This window comes from Leptosomus discolor, chromosome 3 (assembly GCF_034619465.1).
Source record: "Leptosomus discolor isolate bLepDis1 chromosome 3, bLepDis1.hap2, whole genome shotgun sequence".
Classification (NCBI taxonomy): domain Eukaryota; kingdom Metazoa; phylum Chordata; class Aves; order Leptosomiformes; family Leptosomidae; genus Leptosomus; species Leptosomus discolor.
Window position 1 is genome coordinate 66,258,473 of NC_141393.1, and position 18,166 is coordinate 66,276,638.

Below are 18,166 nucleotides of genomic sequence, written 5' to 3' on the forward strand. Positions count from 1 at the left end.
TCAGCCAAATGATGCTTAGATTTGCCAGTTCGTGGATTGGGTAGATGTGGAACATAAGGACGATTTCAGGAAACAGGGAAACTGTATATACAGCTTGCCTTCTCAAAGATAGTTGCAGGCCTTTGCCCATCCCTGTTTCATTTCTTCCCTAGAGATCTGAAGTCCCCTCAAACTGGACTCTTCTTGACAGTTATAATTGTAGGTTATGGCTTGTCTTTGCATTCAGCAGCCCTACTGCAGGCTGAAATTCAGCCCGTGGGCCAGGGCACTTTCCAGCAGCACTCTGAGGCACGGCTGTGACTGTACACAGCCTCTGCTGATGACCTCCTTCAAAGCCAAATGCCTGCCTGGGCAGCAGGAGCAGCAAGCAGACAGGCCATGTGCTTGCTTTCAGTGATCTTAAATGGAAGTGATTGCATCGACAATCAGGAAACATACATACAGAGACGATCTCCGTTGCCCTTAATCGTACGGGTAGGTTAGTACTCCACAAATGCGGCTACCAGAGTTTCAAGGAGGTGCTATCAGTGTGCCTACATCAGGGACCAACTGGAATGCTGTTCACCTTGGCTCAAAATAAATAGTCTGTACCCTTCTTGAAGCCCATGCATATCCTCTTGCGTTTCACTCTACCTGCTGAAAGATGACTGCCCTAAGCCATCCCTGCCTCTCTGCACTTTTGTTTCCCTTGATGTTCCCGGAGGCTGTAAGCTCTCACCCACAGCATGCTGCTCTTGCTGATGCTCTCCAGCTTGTTTCAGTTTCAAAAACAAGTTTAAAATCAAGTGTTTTACCAAGTTATGCTTGCGAATCTTTGATTATTAAAACATACAACTTTCAAAAATATATTGAAAATCACCCTCTTCTGTATGTCACTCTACTTTCTTTACTACCCCCAGAATAATAATCTCTTGCAGAGTGTCAGCAGTGCCTTCAAGACATGGTGTCTATGCACAGGGGCAAGCATTTCATCACCTTGAATATATGTGGAGATGGGGAAGGCCCACATCATGTCTCTCTCATACAGGACGGAGGAAGCAGTGGTGGTGCAAACTTCCCACAAGCCCTTTCTGTTTAATTTCCCACAAGCCTTTTGCATTTGTGCCTCTGCAGAAATGAGCAGCCAGCTCTAGAAGCAAATGTGGGGCACAACTGACATGCCCAGTAAAGTCTTGACCTTTTACTTGGAAACTTCCTGATGTTTGTATGTGGTCGCCTCTTCTAGAAGTGGGCAGAGGTCACTTTATTTATTTTTTATAGACCAACAAGCAGCTGTTTAGTGATAATGACTCCATTATTGTCTAGACAGCCTATTGCGTATAAATGAGTAAGCTAAAAATGTTACACACCTATTAGGAAAACAAAACCAAACCCTGTATTTCCCGTGCTCACTGTGGATTTGCCTCCTTGGACAAACAGTGAGTGCGGCATTTGCTCACCAGCTATTTATTCCAGAATTGTGCAGACAACAGTGATCTATAGCGCTTTTAAATGGAACTGTAGTGCAAGAATACTGTTTGATAAGTGCATAATAAATTGTGAACATACATAGTTCATTTAGTCATAGTTGAAACAGTTGACCTCAAGAGTCAGCAAGGAGCATTGCAAGACCTGCTCTGTTGAAGTAGGACTCTCAGAATCTCTCATTTTTATTTATTTGTTTCTTTCTTCTCTGTCTGCACAGGAGCTGCAGAAATACGAGCAGTTCATTTTTGCTGACTACACTAGTGTGATCCAAGTAGAGAATGTGTATGAAGAGATTTTATATCAGACATTGCTTGAAGAAACCCTGAAAGGTGAGAACATTTTTGAGGTAACAGTAATAACATTTCGGCTGTTGGCTGGTGAGATCTTGCTTCAGAGCTCCCAGACCCCTAACTTGGCTGTTTCAGACCCAGGTCCCACTTTCCTGAAGACTGGTGTGTACAATGCTACAGTATTTTCATTTAGCTCCCTAAAGATGAGCGGCAAGCACTAAAGCCTGAATTATGGGTCAGCTTTACTAAACCTGGGAAACTCAAAGTGAAAGCTTGGCACAAGCCTATTTCTAACAAAATGTAATTATGCCAACTTCATTTTATCTTGATTCCCTGGGCCAAGGAGTGAAATACGCTCTTATTTGCAAAGATTTGGTGATATCTAATGGCAGCAAAAATTAATTTCCCCAAATGAAATGTACCACTGGATGCAGTTTCCAGTACATCACTGATGCCAGTGCAGTACTCCCTGCACATCTCTCTGCTTTTGTGTCAGAAAACTAAACTGTTTTTAATAGCATATACAGATGTATAAAATACTTGTATCTCTCTGGATCTGTCTGTATGTCTAGAACCTAGATCAAAGACAAGCGTCTATATAGCACAGTAAATTTTAATAGTTCCTCCTTAGCACTCCTGTTCAAAAATATCAGTATACTAATTAATGTAACAAGAACACTTTTATTCATATATTCAGTGTAAATACTTCTGCATTGAAACATTACCTTTGTGCATTGTGGGTCCTCTGGTAGTTTTCTATTACAGCAATTGGTAGATCAATATTGACGTTCCATTATTCAGAACAGATAAACACCCCCCACCCCCAAGAAATGTAAACGGAAAAAGCAAGTTGAAAGTGAAAATTACTGTTGTCTGTAATATCAAAATGTGTGACATTAGAAACTCGCAAAAACAGCGCACCTTCTTCAAGGCACCTCTGTCAGTCTTTCCAAAACAGTTTGATCTTTCTGTTTTATTTAGTGATAAAAGAAGCTGCCATTATGAAGAAGCACAACCTCTTTGAAGATAACTTGAATTTGCCCTGTGAAAGTGTGTCCAGCTTAACGGACCTCAAGACCCCTTCAGGATCAGCACAAACCACTCCTGCAAAGAAGCCTGCCTCCGCCCGAGCCGAGACATCAGACACTGAAACTCAAAGTGATGAAACGCTCATTGTGACAGAAAAAATTTCTTGGGAGAAGGATGCCGATGATAGAAAGTCATCAGACAAAGAGGCAGTCACTTCTGTTAATATGGCTGGTGATCAGGCAAGTGAAAGTGAAGAAGTGGTCATTAGAGACATTGGTGAAAAACAGGAGTCACTTTCAGCTACCCTTACAAAACAAGGTGTTACGGATGAAAAAAGTTCTTCAGAGAGTGAAGGCATGGTGACAGCAGAGTGTGTAGTGAACACTGAAAAAGAGCTTAAGACTCAAGAAGCTGTGGAGGAAAAAGTAGCTCCTGGGACTGAAAGTGCAGTGAAAGATTTTGGAGCCAGCCCTGAAAAAGAACTTAAGGTACCTGAAGGGGCAGTGGAGGAAAAGGTAACCTCTGAGAGTCAAACGTCAACGGATGCTGCATTTGTTGGTGGCACTGAAAAAGAGAGCAAAGCACAGGAAGAAGTTGCTGAGATAAAGCTGACTTCCCCACATGATAATGTAGTAGAAGCAGATATTTTAGGGAATGCTGAAAAGAAAATCAAGGTAGAAAAAGAAATTACAGAAGAAATACCTCAGAGTGAAAATACGGTAGGAACAGGGTTTGAAGAGGATAGTGAAAAAGAAAGCAATGACCAGGGAGCGAGTGCTGAGACAAGGGTTACCTCCCAGGATGAAAACACAGGGAAGGAAGGGTTTGGGGATAATCCTGAAAAAGAAAGCAAGTCAGAAGAAAAGAGTTGTAAATCACCTGATGATGTGAATGAGATAAGGAGTTTGCTGATGGTAACGGTTGAGATACCAGCAGGTACTCCAGCTGAGAACATAAAGGAGATTTGTGAAGGTGAGATGTTAAAATTGCAGGAGCACAATGACGGGAACAACGAGTTGAGCAAAACGGCTGCAGCAGAAATTCAAGTGAGCCAGACGGTGATGAATAAAGATGCAGCAGAAGGCACAGAGTTCAAGGAGGACCGACCATCTTCATCTAGTTTGGGGACAGATGGTACGAATTTAGAGAATGTGTCCGAGGGGCTCCGCAATATGGCACAGGCAGAATGGCTGGTGGAAAGCTCAGATACGCCTCAGGAGGCAAAGGCAGAGGTGGAGATCAAGCAAAGCATTTGGTACACAGGTGTGGGAAGCTGCAAAAGTGATAGGTTGCAGGCAGAGGAACACACTGAAAATGTGTCTGAAGGCAAAAGGTTAGATGGGGAGGAAGGAGGAGCAGGGAATAGCCATGCCATCCCGGTGGAGGTAGGGACTGAGAGCTTTTTTCATAATCCTACTGAAAATGCAGACACAACACAAGTGCTCATTTTGGATACAGAAAACCCCAAAACAGGACTGCTAGACATGCCAGTTTGTTTGGTGCCAGAGCCAGGTGAGGCTAGTGCCGTAGATGTCACAGGAGAGAGAGAGGCTGGTGAGAGTGAAGGGAAGCCGGAAGATGAATCATCTTCACACGCAGAAATAAAAAGCACAGAAGTAAAAGATACTTTCACAGAAGAAAACATAGAAGATAGTTATGCACAGCAAAGCTCTGAAGAGTAAGAAGCATTTTTCAGCCCAGCCCTGCAGGATTTATTTACTCCAGTAATCCCTGTTTAGTTGTGAATACTTACTTGGGTTCGGGCTAGAGGAAATGGGCTTTGTTGTGGTATTACCAGTTCTGGCAGTTCTAGCACAGATGCCTTCCTAGGTGATGGGTGATGAAGTTTCTTTTTGGTTAAAGCCCTCACTGTTTAAAACCAGGTTACTGCTGGGGAATGTCATCTTTGACTTAAAATTTTCTACCTTTTATGGTTATAGAAAAAGTCTGAAAATGTGACCACTGAGTGCTTCAATAGCAACTCACTCCCAACTATAAAGTTAGCTTAACAACTTAACTGTTCTTAGGTGTTTTAGCAGGGGAATAGCTCATGACTTTTTAAATGCATGGATTTGACAAATACTGCTATGATTCTTAGGTGGTTGGTACATACATTGCTATTCGAGGATGCTTTTAGTATTTGCATGCAGTTTACAGGAAATAAAGAAAACTTTTAGTAGTTAAACAGAACCAAATAGTTAATTTAGTCGGTTACTCAAAAGCCACACCTTATGCAAACTCTGCAAACTGATTCCTTAATTACTTCACAGTTTTGACAAATATTAAAGACAAGCAAATGTTCTGATTTTTTTTTTTTCTCTTATTGCTATATTTAAAATGGGGAAAATATGGGAGCAGGTTTCTCAGTCCCACTCTGCACTTCTGGGTTATTTAGCCTTCCAGAGCACTTTACGGCTATTTTATTTTGTTTTGTTTTATGGAAGGGAAAGATGAGAATGTTTACAATAACTATAACCAGGCAGCATCTTTCTGTTTTACTTCCCACCATAAAATATATTCACTTACAGCTATCTAATAGAGACTATCGACAGTCCTGCTATCCCCATTCTTACCGAGTTACCCAGTTCTGTAGGCCTTTTAGGTGCGGAAATTATGTAATAAATTGCAATTGTGAATAATCATAATCATTGTATAAAATTTCTAATACAGGTGTTAACTGAAGCAAAAAGCAAAGGTTATTCACATGTGCTTAGATTTTGGATTGCAGAATCACATTTCAAAAGCATCTATTAAAACGAGACCTGTTACTTTTCATCCTATGTGCATCCTTTGTGCATGATTTATGCACAAAGTTGCTTATATGCATTATTTGCATGCAGAGTTTACAGACTGTGCACAGAAAAGCTTGGAAATGAAAACCAGTATTTTAATAAATTGGGCTTTAGAGTTCAAGACCTCAGTAGAGGTCAGTTTAAGGCACCTTAAAAATTCACCCTTGTGTTTCAGACTGTTTCTGAATAAATATAATACAGTACAGGACAGCAAAAATTAATGATAAATACAGTCAGGACTGCAGGATTTACGCCCATAAAGACATGGGAAGAAATAACAAAGTCCCGAGAGCATAATACTTCTTAGCATTTAACTTCAACAAACTGTGCTAAGTCTATTATTTAATGCTATCAAAGTATACTATAATACTAACAGAGAATTGACACTAGAGGAACAGGCAAATATTACTGCATAAGTAAGGAATGTTGTTGAGTAACTGGACCAGCTGCAACGTCACCATTGTAAAATACATGCAACTCCTATTTATTCCAGAAGCCATACTGTGGTCTAGAAAAATTAAGGTCACAGATGTTTTCCTTGCAAAAGTACTTTTACTCATTTCCCCCTTATATTTCATACAAAAATACTAATTTGCAAACACACAAACCACTGTCAGCCATTTTCTTAACAAATCATTAGTTATTTCATTGTCAGCTACTTTGTTTTTACAAATCATTAGCTATTTCTAATTGGTACGGAACGTTAAGTGACTTCAAATTTATAACATGTGCTTTACAGTTAAGCAGCAGCAGTCTCTTTCAGCCATGCTAAAATTAGCAGACATGTCATTTTTTAAATACAGTGGTTTGTATGAAGGAGGACTAGCAAGACAGTGACTTTCTGCAAAAAAGGCTGCGGTCTCCTGCAAAAGCTGTTTACGGCCAACATGGATTAGATACATGTGTACAGAAAGTATTTAGCATAAACATTCCCATCATAGTAATTTTTTAGTTATTTCTATAGCAGGCTTAGATCTGGGTAATATTTTCCTGTAATATTAAGGAACCGAGTTATTGAATATGGATGTTCAGCATATTTGTTTTTCGCAAGTAAGATGGGAAAGAACGGGAAGATTTAGCCTGTACATCGCCTTGTTCTGCAATTTAAATTGAAGTCCCTCATGGCCAGGGAACTGTTTTTTTGCCTTTGTGGACGTGTTCAGATACCTGCAAATGGATGGAGAGTAGCATTTTTCTTGTCTTTAACCAGACTTGGGTAGAGGTCAGCAATCTGCACGGCTACATTGGACCACCGATGAAAAATTACAATTAATTCACTCATTCAGTAATTTTTATGGCTTTCCTGGAATTTCCTACACGTATTGGAATGAGTTATTTTGCTGGCGAAGTAGGAACAGCCGTGAATCACCGTTCACCGCCTGCGGGTTGAGGGTTCAGGGCGCTGCGGTGCCCAGCGGGCGCGGGCCGGGGCTGTTCCCGCGGTTGGGGCCGGTGGGGGTGACCGCGTGGGCAGGCAGGACGTGAAACACATTGTCTCTGGCTTACAACGGTGTAAAAACGCTTGTCATGAAAATAAAAGCAGCTCTTCCCTTCTGTCGCCGGGAGGTTGGTTTTGCCTGCGCGTGCGATAATTTAATCGGGAGGTTCTGTACTAAAAATAAAACGCACTTCGAGCGGCTGCCGGAGGGTGCCTGAAGGCGTCGCCCTGCGCCCGCCCCAGCCCAGGGCTGCCTGCCGGGCTCGCTTCGCTGCTGGAGCCCTCCCCCGGCAGCGGCGGGCCGCGGCCCCTCGCCTCAGGGACGCGAACTACAGATCCCGGCAGGCGAACGCCCGGCCGAGCCCACGGTGCCTGCCGGAAGTTGTAGTCCGGCGGCACTGCGCCTGCGCGCCGCTCTTCCCCCGCCCTTCCTGCCCCTCCTTTTGTCCACGTCGCCCTCTAGCCCGGCGTGCTGCTGCCGTCACGTGGCCTGCGCGCTCTCCCGCCTCGCGACGTTCCTGTCCCGTTCCTATTGGCCCGGCGGGGCGGCGCGTGCGGGAGGACCCGGAAGTGGCGGAGCGAGGTGGTTTCCTTGGCTACGCCACAGGAAAGCGGAGGGCCGGTCCCTTCCGCCTGCGCGTCGGCGCTGGGAGCCGCGGCCGCCGCGCCGCGAGGGGCGGGCAGCGGGCGAGATGGGCCGGAGCCGGGCCTAGCGGCAGCGGGCAGGCGGCCGCGGCCATGAGCGGAGCTGCGGGCTGCCAAGGGGGCGGCGGCGGCGGCGACCGGGGGCCCCGCTGGAGGAGGCCGTGGAAGCTCCTGGCCCTTGGCCTGCTCTCCGCCTCCTCCGTGTTGGCGGCCGCCCCGGGCGCCGGGGCCATGAGCAAGGAGGAGAAGCGCCGATTGGGGTGAGCGCCGCCGCGGCGGGCCGGGCCGGGAGTTGGGGTAGGAACGACGGTGGTGCCGGTTCGCCCTCGGACCCGCCGGAACCCTATGCGGCAGGCGCGGAGGCCGGCGGGGCCTGGGCCGAGCCCACCGTCCGCAGTGGCCTTGCGGTGCGCTTGCGTCCCTTTGCCGCTTACCGGGCCCTTGCCGTGCTGGGGCAGGGGGATCTGCGCTACCCCCGGGGCCTGGGTTGGTCTTGACGGGTGCGGGTGTGCCCATCGGCCGGCAGAGCTCCGGGAAGCTCTCCTGTCCCTCTCTTCCACCCCCCGCGCCCCCCCCCCGAAGACTCTACGAGATGCGTGGTGTCAGTCTCCCATCAACGTTTGAGGTGTGTATGACAGAGCCAGGCTGGTATTTCGGGTCAGAGTGCCACGGCCGTGTGCGGCAGGCAGCCCTCTATCGCCTATGCTGCATGCGGGGCCAAGCCCTTCTGCCATACACTTGGGAAACCCAGTCTTGAAGACTGCAGCCAGTGGTTGCATGTAATTATGGATAAAAGTGTTCAAAGGTAAATCTGAATCCGTAGCCAGTTGGTCTAATTACGGCTATGGCTCTGGAGCGTGTGACTTTGGGAGTCATAAAAAAGGTACATGTGTACATGTGTTCTTGCCTAGTTCCTGTATATAAGGTAAACTACTTCGGTCTCCCATGCCTGTACATGTATGAAGCTGATTCTCTTTTAGTATAGTTTTTAGTTGAAAGACAAAGATTAAAGTATGGGTGGCAATGTATTGCACTGCGTGGAGTAGGATTTTTTTAGACAAATATGTAATCAAGCAAATCATGATCTTAGTATATTATGGGTGCGGTTTCATCATCATCATCCTCTTCCCATCTACTGGTCAATTGCACAGAATAATGATGGAAAAAGTCTGCTGGGGAAACACTCTGGATACTCTCATGGTTATTAATTGTGAGATGTAAGTTGATATTTAACTCTGATGATGTTTACCGTTACTGGGGTTTTCCGTCTTGGGTTCTCAGGGTACTTTGTGTGGATAGTGTTTTGTATGTTTTTTTCATATGACTACATAAGGAGTTTAAATTTCATTCACCAATTGGCTTTAATATTTTTGTATTCATAACTTGCACTCGCTGTATCATCTGATGCCCCAGGCATACACAACTAGTGTCTTGCTGTGGTTTGTATTTGGGGGCATCGAGGCAGGTAATTTCTGAATAACAGCAGGTAATCTGTGTCTTTAATGAGAAGATCATGTCAGTCACAAAAATTCTTAGAGAAAATGCCCTGTAAATGTAGGTTGCATATAGGGAAGAGTTTTAAGAAGCTTTCTGTATGCTGCATCACTGAACAGGATTGTATGCTTAGTTCATCTGGACATGGCAAATAGTGGGCCAACCCCTGGGGTTTTGTCTGCTGCAGTGGATCCCAGAACTGCAGACTGGATGTAGTCTGTGAAGTACCTGAAAAAAGCATTGTCTTCTGCTCTTTTGATGACTTAATGCATTTGATGAGTTAAAACTACTTCGTGGATTTCCAAGTCATTGAACTAAATCAGATATTTAGAATATAATTGTGATGTTCTTTCTCTCTTATCAGTCTTATCAGCAGAGATTGTGATTTATGTTGATGGTAGCTTAGAAATGAGCATGCACTTTTGCCTTGCAGGGCTCCTCAGTAAAACAGTTAGAAATGACTGGAAGTAGTGCTGGTTCAAAAAATCCAGTGCTTTTTTATATAGTAGCATTTCTCACCTTGACTGCTTTTCAAACATATAAAATAAATGTATCTACAAAGCTTTTCTTTAGTATTTGCTTGCCGAGTCTTGTAATGCAAAGAAGAGAGTTACCTCATAACTTATGGTCCTTTTCTGAATCATGGACAGGCATTTCTGCTGTGTCGATTTGTTTTAGTATTGATGATTATAAGCAGAACATAATTCTAATTGTCGTTTTTTGCTGAGCATGGAATGTGTCCTGTCTCTAGCTTTAAGGTGTTGGTGACATCTACAGCTAATTAAGGTGAAGCACAGGAGGTTGAAAGAGGTCTTAATAGTTAATTTGGTGAATAGTTAATAGTTTGGTGAAGAAATAGTCTTTCTGTTCTGCAATGAATGAAAGTAGACAAATCAGGAAAGATTATTCTGTATTTCCTTTACTTGAGTAGAGTATGTTAGTACAGGACCTGTTAGTGATATTCAGATACTAGTATAATACATCTTGCTGTTCTAAGATGGTGTGTTAAAGGCCATTGTGAGGCAGACCACTAATGCTTTTTCTTTTTTCTTTTTAGAAACCAAGTGCTTGAAATGTTTGATCATGCATATAGCAATTATATGGTAAGTAAAACACTTGTTTGTTTAATTTTTCCGGAGTTGTTTTTGCTGAGCTGGGAGAAAAGGCAACCTACAGTACACAACATTCTAGAGAAATAGTAGGGAGGTAGGGATGAAAACAAAGCTAAAATAAGTAAGAGCACCTGTATAGCCTTTAAAAAGAAATGAACAAATGTTACTTTCAGGGAGAAAGATGTGGGGAGGGTTATGATTGCTTTCAGAATGGTAGCTATGAATTGCTAGCAATGACTCTGTTAATCTCTGCCTGATCTTTCTCAAACCAGTTTATCTCACATCGAGCTATGAACAGCTTTCATCTTTGGTAAAGTATTTGGTTTGAAATGCCAAACTCCTAAAAATACTAGGAAAAGGAAGCTCGAGAAGGGCTGTCTAGTCAGATTCTGGCGAATACAAATTGATCTTACTTATTTTGTAGGTAAAAATTACATATGACATTTCTTCTGTGGTAGGACATGTTAGATGCAGTTTGGTAGCTCTTTTACAAGCAAACACTGTTTGCAGAACAAGAAGGGGATCTGGTGTCGTAGCTACACATTATAGCCTCTTCTGAGTTGTGTGAGTGTCATATGACAGTGAGCCACGCTCGCTATGGCTTCTTTTAGTATGACTTGTGATTTTCTGTGCAGGCATCTTCATGTTTGAGATATGTGAGCCATTCTGCACTGTAATGAGCTTTGAAATATGTTAGCTTTATGAGTAAAGAATTAGAGTGGACTGACTTTCCTCAAGTAATAATTACTTTCAAATATACTATAAGTAATACACTTCTGAGGAGAAACTGTAAGTGTAAGATAAATATAAAAGGTACATTCTTAGTGACTTCATGTAACAGTCTTGTTGTACATTCTTCGTGGCTGTTGCAGAAACCCCTCTCTTTTAAGTTGCACCAGTTCCTGCAGGACAAACCGTTGTCTCTTGACAATATCTTGCCACATGTCCCAGCTTCTGCATTATGGTTTAACGCTTTAATATGTACTACTAGCTTAAAAGCTGTGAGTTACAACTTGCATAGAATGGTTTGGGTTGGAAGGGACCTTAAAGATCATCTAGTCCATACAGTGGACTAAGTTTATACAGTACATGAGAGTAACAGAAATCTAGAATCAATAGAAAGGCAAGCAAGAGTATTTTCAAAGTGAGTATCATTTTTAACATCAGCTCTTGCTTTTGACACCGTAGCAGTTTAATAAACATCAGGCTTTTTGGTGGTAATTTGTAACTAGTTACCTGGGACCGGTTCTATGAAAAACGCTTGGCTTGGGTTTCCCATGTCATTCTGAAGTAAAAACTGCTATGTATTTGGCAAAATAGGTTAAAATGTTCTACGCCAGTAAAAAGGATCTGTGCTTCTACTGTTCATTGTGTGATAAATTGGAAACTGGTAGGTGTCTTGCTACATCTGAAGCAAGAAAATTCTGGATGAAAGAGAAGAATGACTTAAGCTGTCCTGGAAACTCTGAAGCCAAAAGGATACTTACTTGCCACGTATGCTGGAGCACTAAACAAACAGAGAACATGACTTATTTGTTTTAAGTTGAGGAAAAGATTAGGAAGTATTTTTGAAGCCACTTTTGAAACAGCCAGCTGAAGAGTTTTGATTTTCTGTTTCTATTAATAAGCATTTTAGAGTTACGTGTTTAAAAGACTGAAAATTCATGTTTGCATGCAAGGGGGGAACTCCCTTGTCTCTTTTTTTTTTCATTTGTTAACAGGAGCTTTGAATAAAAAGCTGCTGTTTTTTGTCAGTCCTTCATCAATATTTGTAATAATCAGGATCTTTTTCTTCTTGACTGAGAAAGAATATGTGAAAGTGCCAGTCGCTTCAGGCCAGAAGGTAATTCTTGGTTTACAGCACTAGTAGCAATGCATCTTTATTCATTATTCCCATAGTGCGTTGCCCTGAATTTACAGTCCTGACATTAGGCGATATGATCATCAATTAGGTCAGAATGTGTAGAAATTCCAGAGCTCCATTGTAATGGGTCTGCATGGCAAGGTTTTGATGGGGGGGGTTACAGGGGTGGCTTCTGTACGAAGTTGCTAGAAGTTTCCCCTGTGTCAGATATAGCCAATGCCAGCCGGCTTTAAGACGGACCTGCCGCTGGCCAAGGCCGAGCCAATCAGCGACAGTGTTTTTCGCCTCTGTGATAACGTATTTAAGAGAGTGAAAAAATTGTTGCGCAGCAGTAATTGCAGCGAGTGAGAGGAGTGAGAATATGTGAGAGAAACATCCTGCAGACACCAAGGTGAGTGAAGAAGGAGGGGAGGAGATGCTCCAGGCATCGAAGTAGCGGTTCCCCTGCAGCCTGTGGTGAAGACCATGGTGAGGCAGGCTGTCCCCCTGCAGCCCATGGGCGGTGGAGCAGATGACTGCCTACACCCCGTGGAGGGCCCCCACACCGGAGTAGGTGGATACCTGAAGGAAGCTGTGAACCCGTGGGAAGTCTGCACCGGAGCAGGCTCCTGGCAGGACCTGTGGCCCGTGGAGAGAGAGAAGCCCAAGCTGGAGCAGGTTTGCTGCTAGTGACCCCGTGAGGGGGACCCACACTGGAGCAGTCGGTTCCTGAAGGACTGCACTTGTGAGGGAGACCCATGCTGGAGCAGTTCATGAAGAACTGAACCCGTGGGAAGACTCACGCTGGAGAAGTCATGGAGGACTTTCTCCCATGAGGGGGACCCCACATTGGAGCAGGGGAATCGTGTGAGGAGTCCTTCCCTGAGGAGGAAGGAGCAGCAGGAACAACACTGTGATGAACTGACCACAACCCCCATTCACTGTTCCCTCCCTGCACCACTGGGGAGGAGGAGGGAGAGAAATCGGGATCAGAGTTAAGCCTGGGAAAGAAGGGAGGGGTGGGGGGAAGGTGTTTTAAGATTTGGTTTTATTTCCTATTACTCCTCTCTGAGTTAATTGGTAATAAATTGCATTTTCCTGTAGTTGAGTCTGTTTTGCCTGTGATGGTAAATGTTGAGTGATCTCCCTGTCCTTATCTCGACCCCACAAGCCGCCTGTTGTGGTTTTTTTTTTCCTTTCCCCTGTCCAGTTGAGGAGGGGGAGTGATAGAGTGGCTTTGGTGGGCATCTGGCCAGGGCCAAACCACCACATCCATTTGTATAGTATTTTCCAGAAATATGTTTTTTGTAACATTTGTGCCATGTTTAATGGATCTTGCTACCTTCCTTTGAGGTTACTTGAAAGGGGAGAAGTTACAAGTTAGGAAATCACTTGACCCAGTAGCCTTTCCTGCTCTAGACAGACAATAAGTGAACTTTTATTTTTCAAAATGCTCTAGTTCCTTACGATTTTATAAGACACAAAGTCCATTTTCTCCAGAATATTTATCACCTTTTTTTTCCGTATTTTAAGCCGGAGATCTTAGTTTTGACGTTGCTTTTGTCATGTATTACTTTAATCTGTTTTTCTGAGTACTTCGCACAGATAGTCAGAAACATCTGAGCTGTATTAAAATGATCTAGATTCTGGCTTTTGTAGTTGAACTTGAGGAGGACAGTGTTGTGCAAAGACCAAAAACACTTGGGAGGGTGCTAGACAGGGAAACAAACCATCAGTTTCAAAAGAAGTTGCTGTAAGAGCTGTTTATTTATAGAATAATGTTCCTCCTTTTCCAGTCTTTCATGTTTGAATATAGATTATTTTTGTACCATATATTTAGAAAGACTTCGAATGTGTTTACTTGCAGTTGCAGTGCAGTAATTAACTTTTTTATCCTGCCACATGTTAGTTCTCCACTAAAAGTAAAATTGAAGAGTACAGTACAGCAACTGATTTCCTGATGAAGTCAAAAGAGAGAAGCTTTGCCCTGAATCACTTGTATTTGGCTTGTAATGGAGAGGCAATTTCATGCATGTTTATTGAAATTAGATAGATTTAAGATTCATGTTTATTAATGTCAGTGGCCACTCTGAAAATTTTTCAGTTAGCCTTTGCTATTGCACAATGATGAATTTCTTATTTGTGTCTATTCCATTTGATATCCTATTTTGGTGGTAGTTCAAATCTACAAATCTTGCGTTGACTTGGGAGCGCATAGGAGCAGGCATTTTTTTCAGTGTGCTTGACTTAGGCAGAAAGTAACTGTTGCTTTTCCAAAAAGACTCTAGCAATATCTTTTGGGGGGGGCAGGGGGAAAGAAAGAAAAAAGTTGTATTTGTAAAAGGCTCAGTCTTGATAAAAGATAACATTCACAAAAAAAGCTTGTTATACCTTGTGTAGTGATATACCACTGTATTATTTTACCATCTGAGTGAGTTCTCTTATCTGGCAGTGATTGTGACCCTGAGTCACTTATGTTCATTTGGAAATGTTTCCAAAGTGACTTTAAAGTGCAGTTCCCACTAATTTTTCCATGAAATACCAGCCAGTTGATAATTCTCGTATTAGTTTTAGGTTTTAAACTCATCTTTGAGGTGGTAACTTCTGCCTAAGAAACATTGTAGGAAGTGTCATGTGCACCTTGTTGCAGAAAGCACACAATTAACTATTCAAGTCAGTTGATGGTTTGAGGGGGTTTTTTATGTGCCGTTAGTAGTTTCAGACTTTGCTGGGAGGTTAGAGAGAAAGAGGTCCTGTTGCTCTGTTCAGAGTTTAATCATTTCCAGCCATCCAGCTGGAAATGAGCTCAGAAGAAAAGGAGCTGAGGGTTCTGATGGACACCAAGTTGACCATGAGCCAGCAATGTGCCCTTGCAGCAAAGGTCGCTGATGGTATCCTGGGCTGCATTAGGCAACACATTGCAAGCAGTTTGAGGGAGGTGATCCTTCCCTTCTACTCAGCACTTGTGAGGTCACACCTGGAGTACTGTGTTCAGTTCTGGCCTCCCCAGTACGAGAGAGACACAGACGTACTGAACAGAGGCCAATGAAGGGCTGTAAAGATGATGAAGAGACTGGAGCATCTTTACTATGGGGAAAGGCTGAGAGAACTGGGGCTGTTCAGCCTGGAGAAGAGAAGGCTCAGGGGCTTCTTATGAATGTATATAAATGGCTGAAAGAAGGCTGTAAAGAAGACAGAGCCAAGCTTTTCTGTGGTGCCCAGTGACAGGACCAGAGGCAAAGGGCACAAACTAGAACACGGGAAGTACCCCCTGAACATCAGGGAACACGCTTTTACTGTGAAGGTGACTGAGTAATGGCACAGGTTGCCCAAAGTGGTTGTGGAGTCTCCTTCCTTGGAGATACTCAAAAGTTGTCTGGACAGTACTGGGCAACTGGGTCTAGGTGACCCTGCTTGACTAGAGGGTTTGGACAAGGTAACCTTTAGAGGTCCCTTCCCACCTCAGAGATTGTCATGCAGTTTTTCTGAAGTACAGCGTAATTTTGCTTCCTTTTAGCAGGTCTGAAGTGTTGAAATGGCTGTAACAGTTGTAACTGATTCCCTTGTTTTGTTTCCCTACAGGAGCATGCGTATCCAGCCGATGAACTCATGCCTTTAACTTGTCGTGGACGAGTACGGGGTCAGGAACCAAGTCGAGGGGATGTGGATGATGCCTTGGGAAAGTTAGTGACATTGAAATGGTTACTATCTCATGTAAACATCTAGGAATCTAAGTACAATTTGCAGCCCATAAAACTTGTTTGTTCAGTTGACATGTCCAGAAACTTATATTTGTGAGAAATGCTTACTTTTATTATTTCCTCCCATGATATTAACTGATGTGAAATTGTACCTTAACCAGAAAAAGAATTGATCAGTGAGCGAGATCCAAAGATAGGAGTTCCTTTTAATTGTTCTCCAAGGATTTTCCATAGGAAAGCCTTCCAAAAGTGAGCTGACGTTCATGGTATTAGTAAATTTGCCTGCTTAGAAGAGGTTGTAAGTGTTAATTATCAGCTGCGCAGAACACCAAACTGGTATCCATTATGCGGGCCTTATGACTGATATCTAAAATGCTTTTTTTCTTTAACAGAAAGCTCTCTGAAAACATAATTAGTCAAATGATTATCATGTGTGTGGTAGCCTGAGGACTATACTGCCAAAGTACAAAATAGTATTTCAGACATGGAAATTCTTCCTATTTTTTCTTTTAAGATAGCTTATAATACAAAGTACTGATTCTTTGGCCAGCAAAATGTAGATTTAAGGACTGGTTTTCTCCATGTTAAATTACTCTAAATGTGTTTGTAATTGATTCCTTTGTTTTCTGTATGTGTGCAGTATATGTTTTTAGAGCAAATACTTAATAACAAGTACCTGATGCTTTTTTTTTTTATTGGTGTCACTGCTTAGTGTCCCTCAGCAGAATAGAGTTAATCAAAGCTGAAGTCTTTGTCTTAAATACTACTTCTAATTTGCTCTATGATACTGAGCATGTATTTTTGGTTATTTTTGTTATGTACAAAAGTTCCTTAGTCTAGAGATTCCTGTATAAGCCTGCTGCCTTGGAGGTATTGAGAGATGCGACTGATGAGAAAGAAGTGTCAAGAAAATGTATTTTTAATCCTGGACATGCATTCTTTTTAATGACCTTGTTTTACGTAGTAACATGCTATCATTTGAGTAAAAATGCCTTTCAGCCCCTTAGCTGCATTGAATAGTGTATTTATTTATTATTTATCTGTGTACATGCTTTTTTCTGTTCCTAATAATTAGCTATATTATTATTTATCACATTTCTTACATAATCATTTTTCTTGCCAGCTGGCTCATCAGTCATGTTCTCTACAAGCCTTTGTAATCAGAAAATGACAGGGTGAGACAGCTAGGTCAGTTCTGGTTTCCTAGAGGACTAAGAAGTGTTATGTGTACACCGGCCTCCTCTATAGCTGTGCAATGCATAATCTCCTCCGGTTTTGTACAGAAAAGGTTGTGTAGTTCTTATACAGTTGTGCATAGCCACTAGTTAATCTCTTTCTCTTGTAGAATGACAATCACTGAATGCTCTCGTATCTTCACAAATTAAAGAAAATGATAATACGTGACCACTTAATTAGAATTTTAATTGCACTCCATGCATAGTTGTGTGTTATCTACAGGATCTCAAACACTGGGCACTTGTTTACATTTCTGATGCTTGTTCTTCAATAGGCAGTTATAGCTGTTTTCAAAGTTTTCCATTTTAATGCCATCATATTCTGTGAATTCTGGTCTATGCATGGGATGTGTTTCTTAACATAAGAACAATTTTATTGAGGCAGGCTAAAGGTCCACTCAGCTCGGTATACACTAGAACGGGCCTAGAGAAGAATGTGAACAGGACAAGCCTTATTGTGATATTCCTGTTTCAAACAGGATCTGACTTGATGTTCTCTTCTTGCGGAATAAATAGTTCTTTATTTTAAGCCTGCCACTTGCTAGCGCTGGAGTGCACCGCGTGAAACGTACTGTAAGAAACAGAGAATAGCAGGTTCTGATTTACTTTCTTCATGCCATGTGAAGTTCTAAAATCTTCATGTAAGGATGCTTAAGCTTTTGCTTTTGCAGGCTGAAGAGCACTGCTCTGTTCACTTGTTCCTAGTACAGAAGCTGCTACGTACCTTAAGCCACCCCTTACTGCCCTTTATTGTACCTTTTCCTGTTCCATTATATCTGACTTGGGAGTTTCGTAACAAAATAACAGTGTTTTCTTTAGTCTTTCACCACTAATTTTAATGCTGAATTTGATTGTCAGAAATTGCAGCTCTTCTGAAGCAGGTAATTGGAACAGTTTCTGGTAGGACAAATTTAGCTTCAAATGACTTTTGATCTTCCTTTTCTTCTTTTTATTATTGCATTTAATGCAATGTTCTCTGTTTTTTGAAAAAGAAAGAAAAAAAGAGGATGGAAAAAGACTTTGAACCATTCTCCTGGGTTTCTTAGTAGATTTGATTGGAGACTAGAAATAAACAATATGCTTACAAGAAGCTTGAAAGCTTTGCAGTAAATAAAGTTAT

The 18,166-nt window shown here is 42.5% G+C and overlaps 2 protein-coding genes across 3 annotated transcripts in view; both read left to right on the plus strand.

The window, feature by feature from the left end:
• Positions 1-4,703, plus strand: part of NIBAN1 (niban apoptosis regulator 1) — a 65,042-nt gene extending 60,339 nt beyond the window's left edge. The window contains exons 13-14 of the mRNA XM_086463038.1: positions 1,685-1,796; positions 2,739-4,703. Coding sequence (XP_086319164.1) covers positions 1,685-1,796; positions 2,739-4,468 — 1,842 coding nt within the window. The 3' untranslated portion in view covers positions 4,469-4,703. The remainder of the gene's footprint in view (positions 1-1,684; positions 1,797-2,738) is intronic.
• Positions 4,704-7,754: 3,051 nt separating this feature from the next.
• EDEM3 (ER degradation enhancing alpha-mannosidase like protein 3) overlaps positions 7,755-18,166 on the plus strand; it is a 31,168-nt gene continuing 20,756 nt past the window's right edge. For both annotated transcript variants that reach the window (XM_086463409.1, XM_086463410.1), the window contains exons 1-3: positions 7,755-7,921; positions 10,213-10,258; positions 15,693-15,793. In XM_086463409.1, coding sequence (XP_086319535.1) covers positions 7,755-7,921; positions 10,213-10,258; positions 15,693-15,793 — 314 coding nt within the window. The remainder of the gene's footprint in view (positions 7,922-10,212; positions 10,259-15,692; positions 15,794-18,166) is intronic.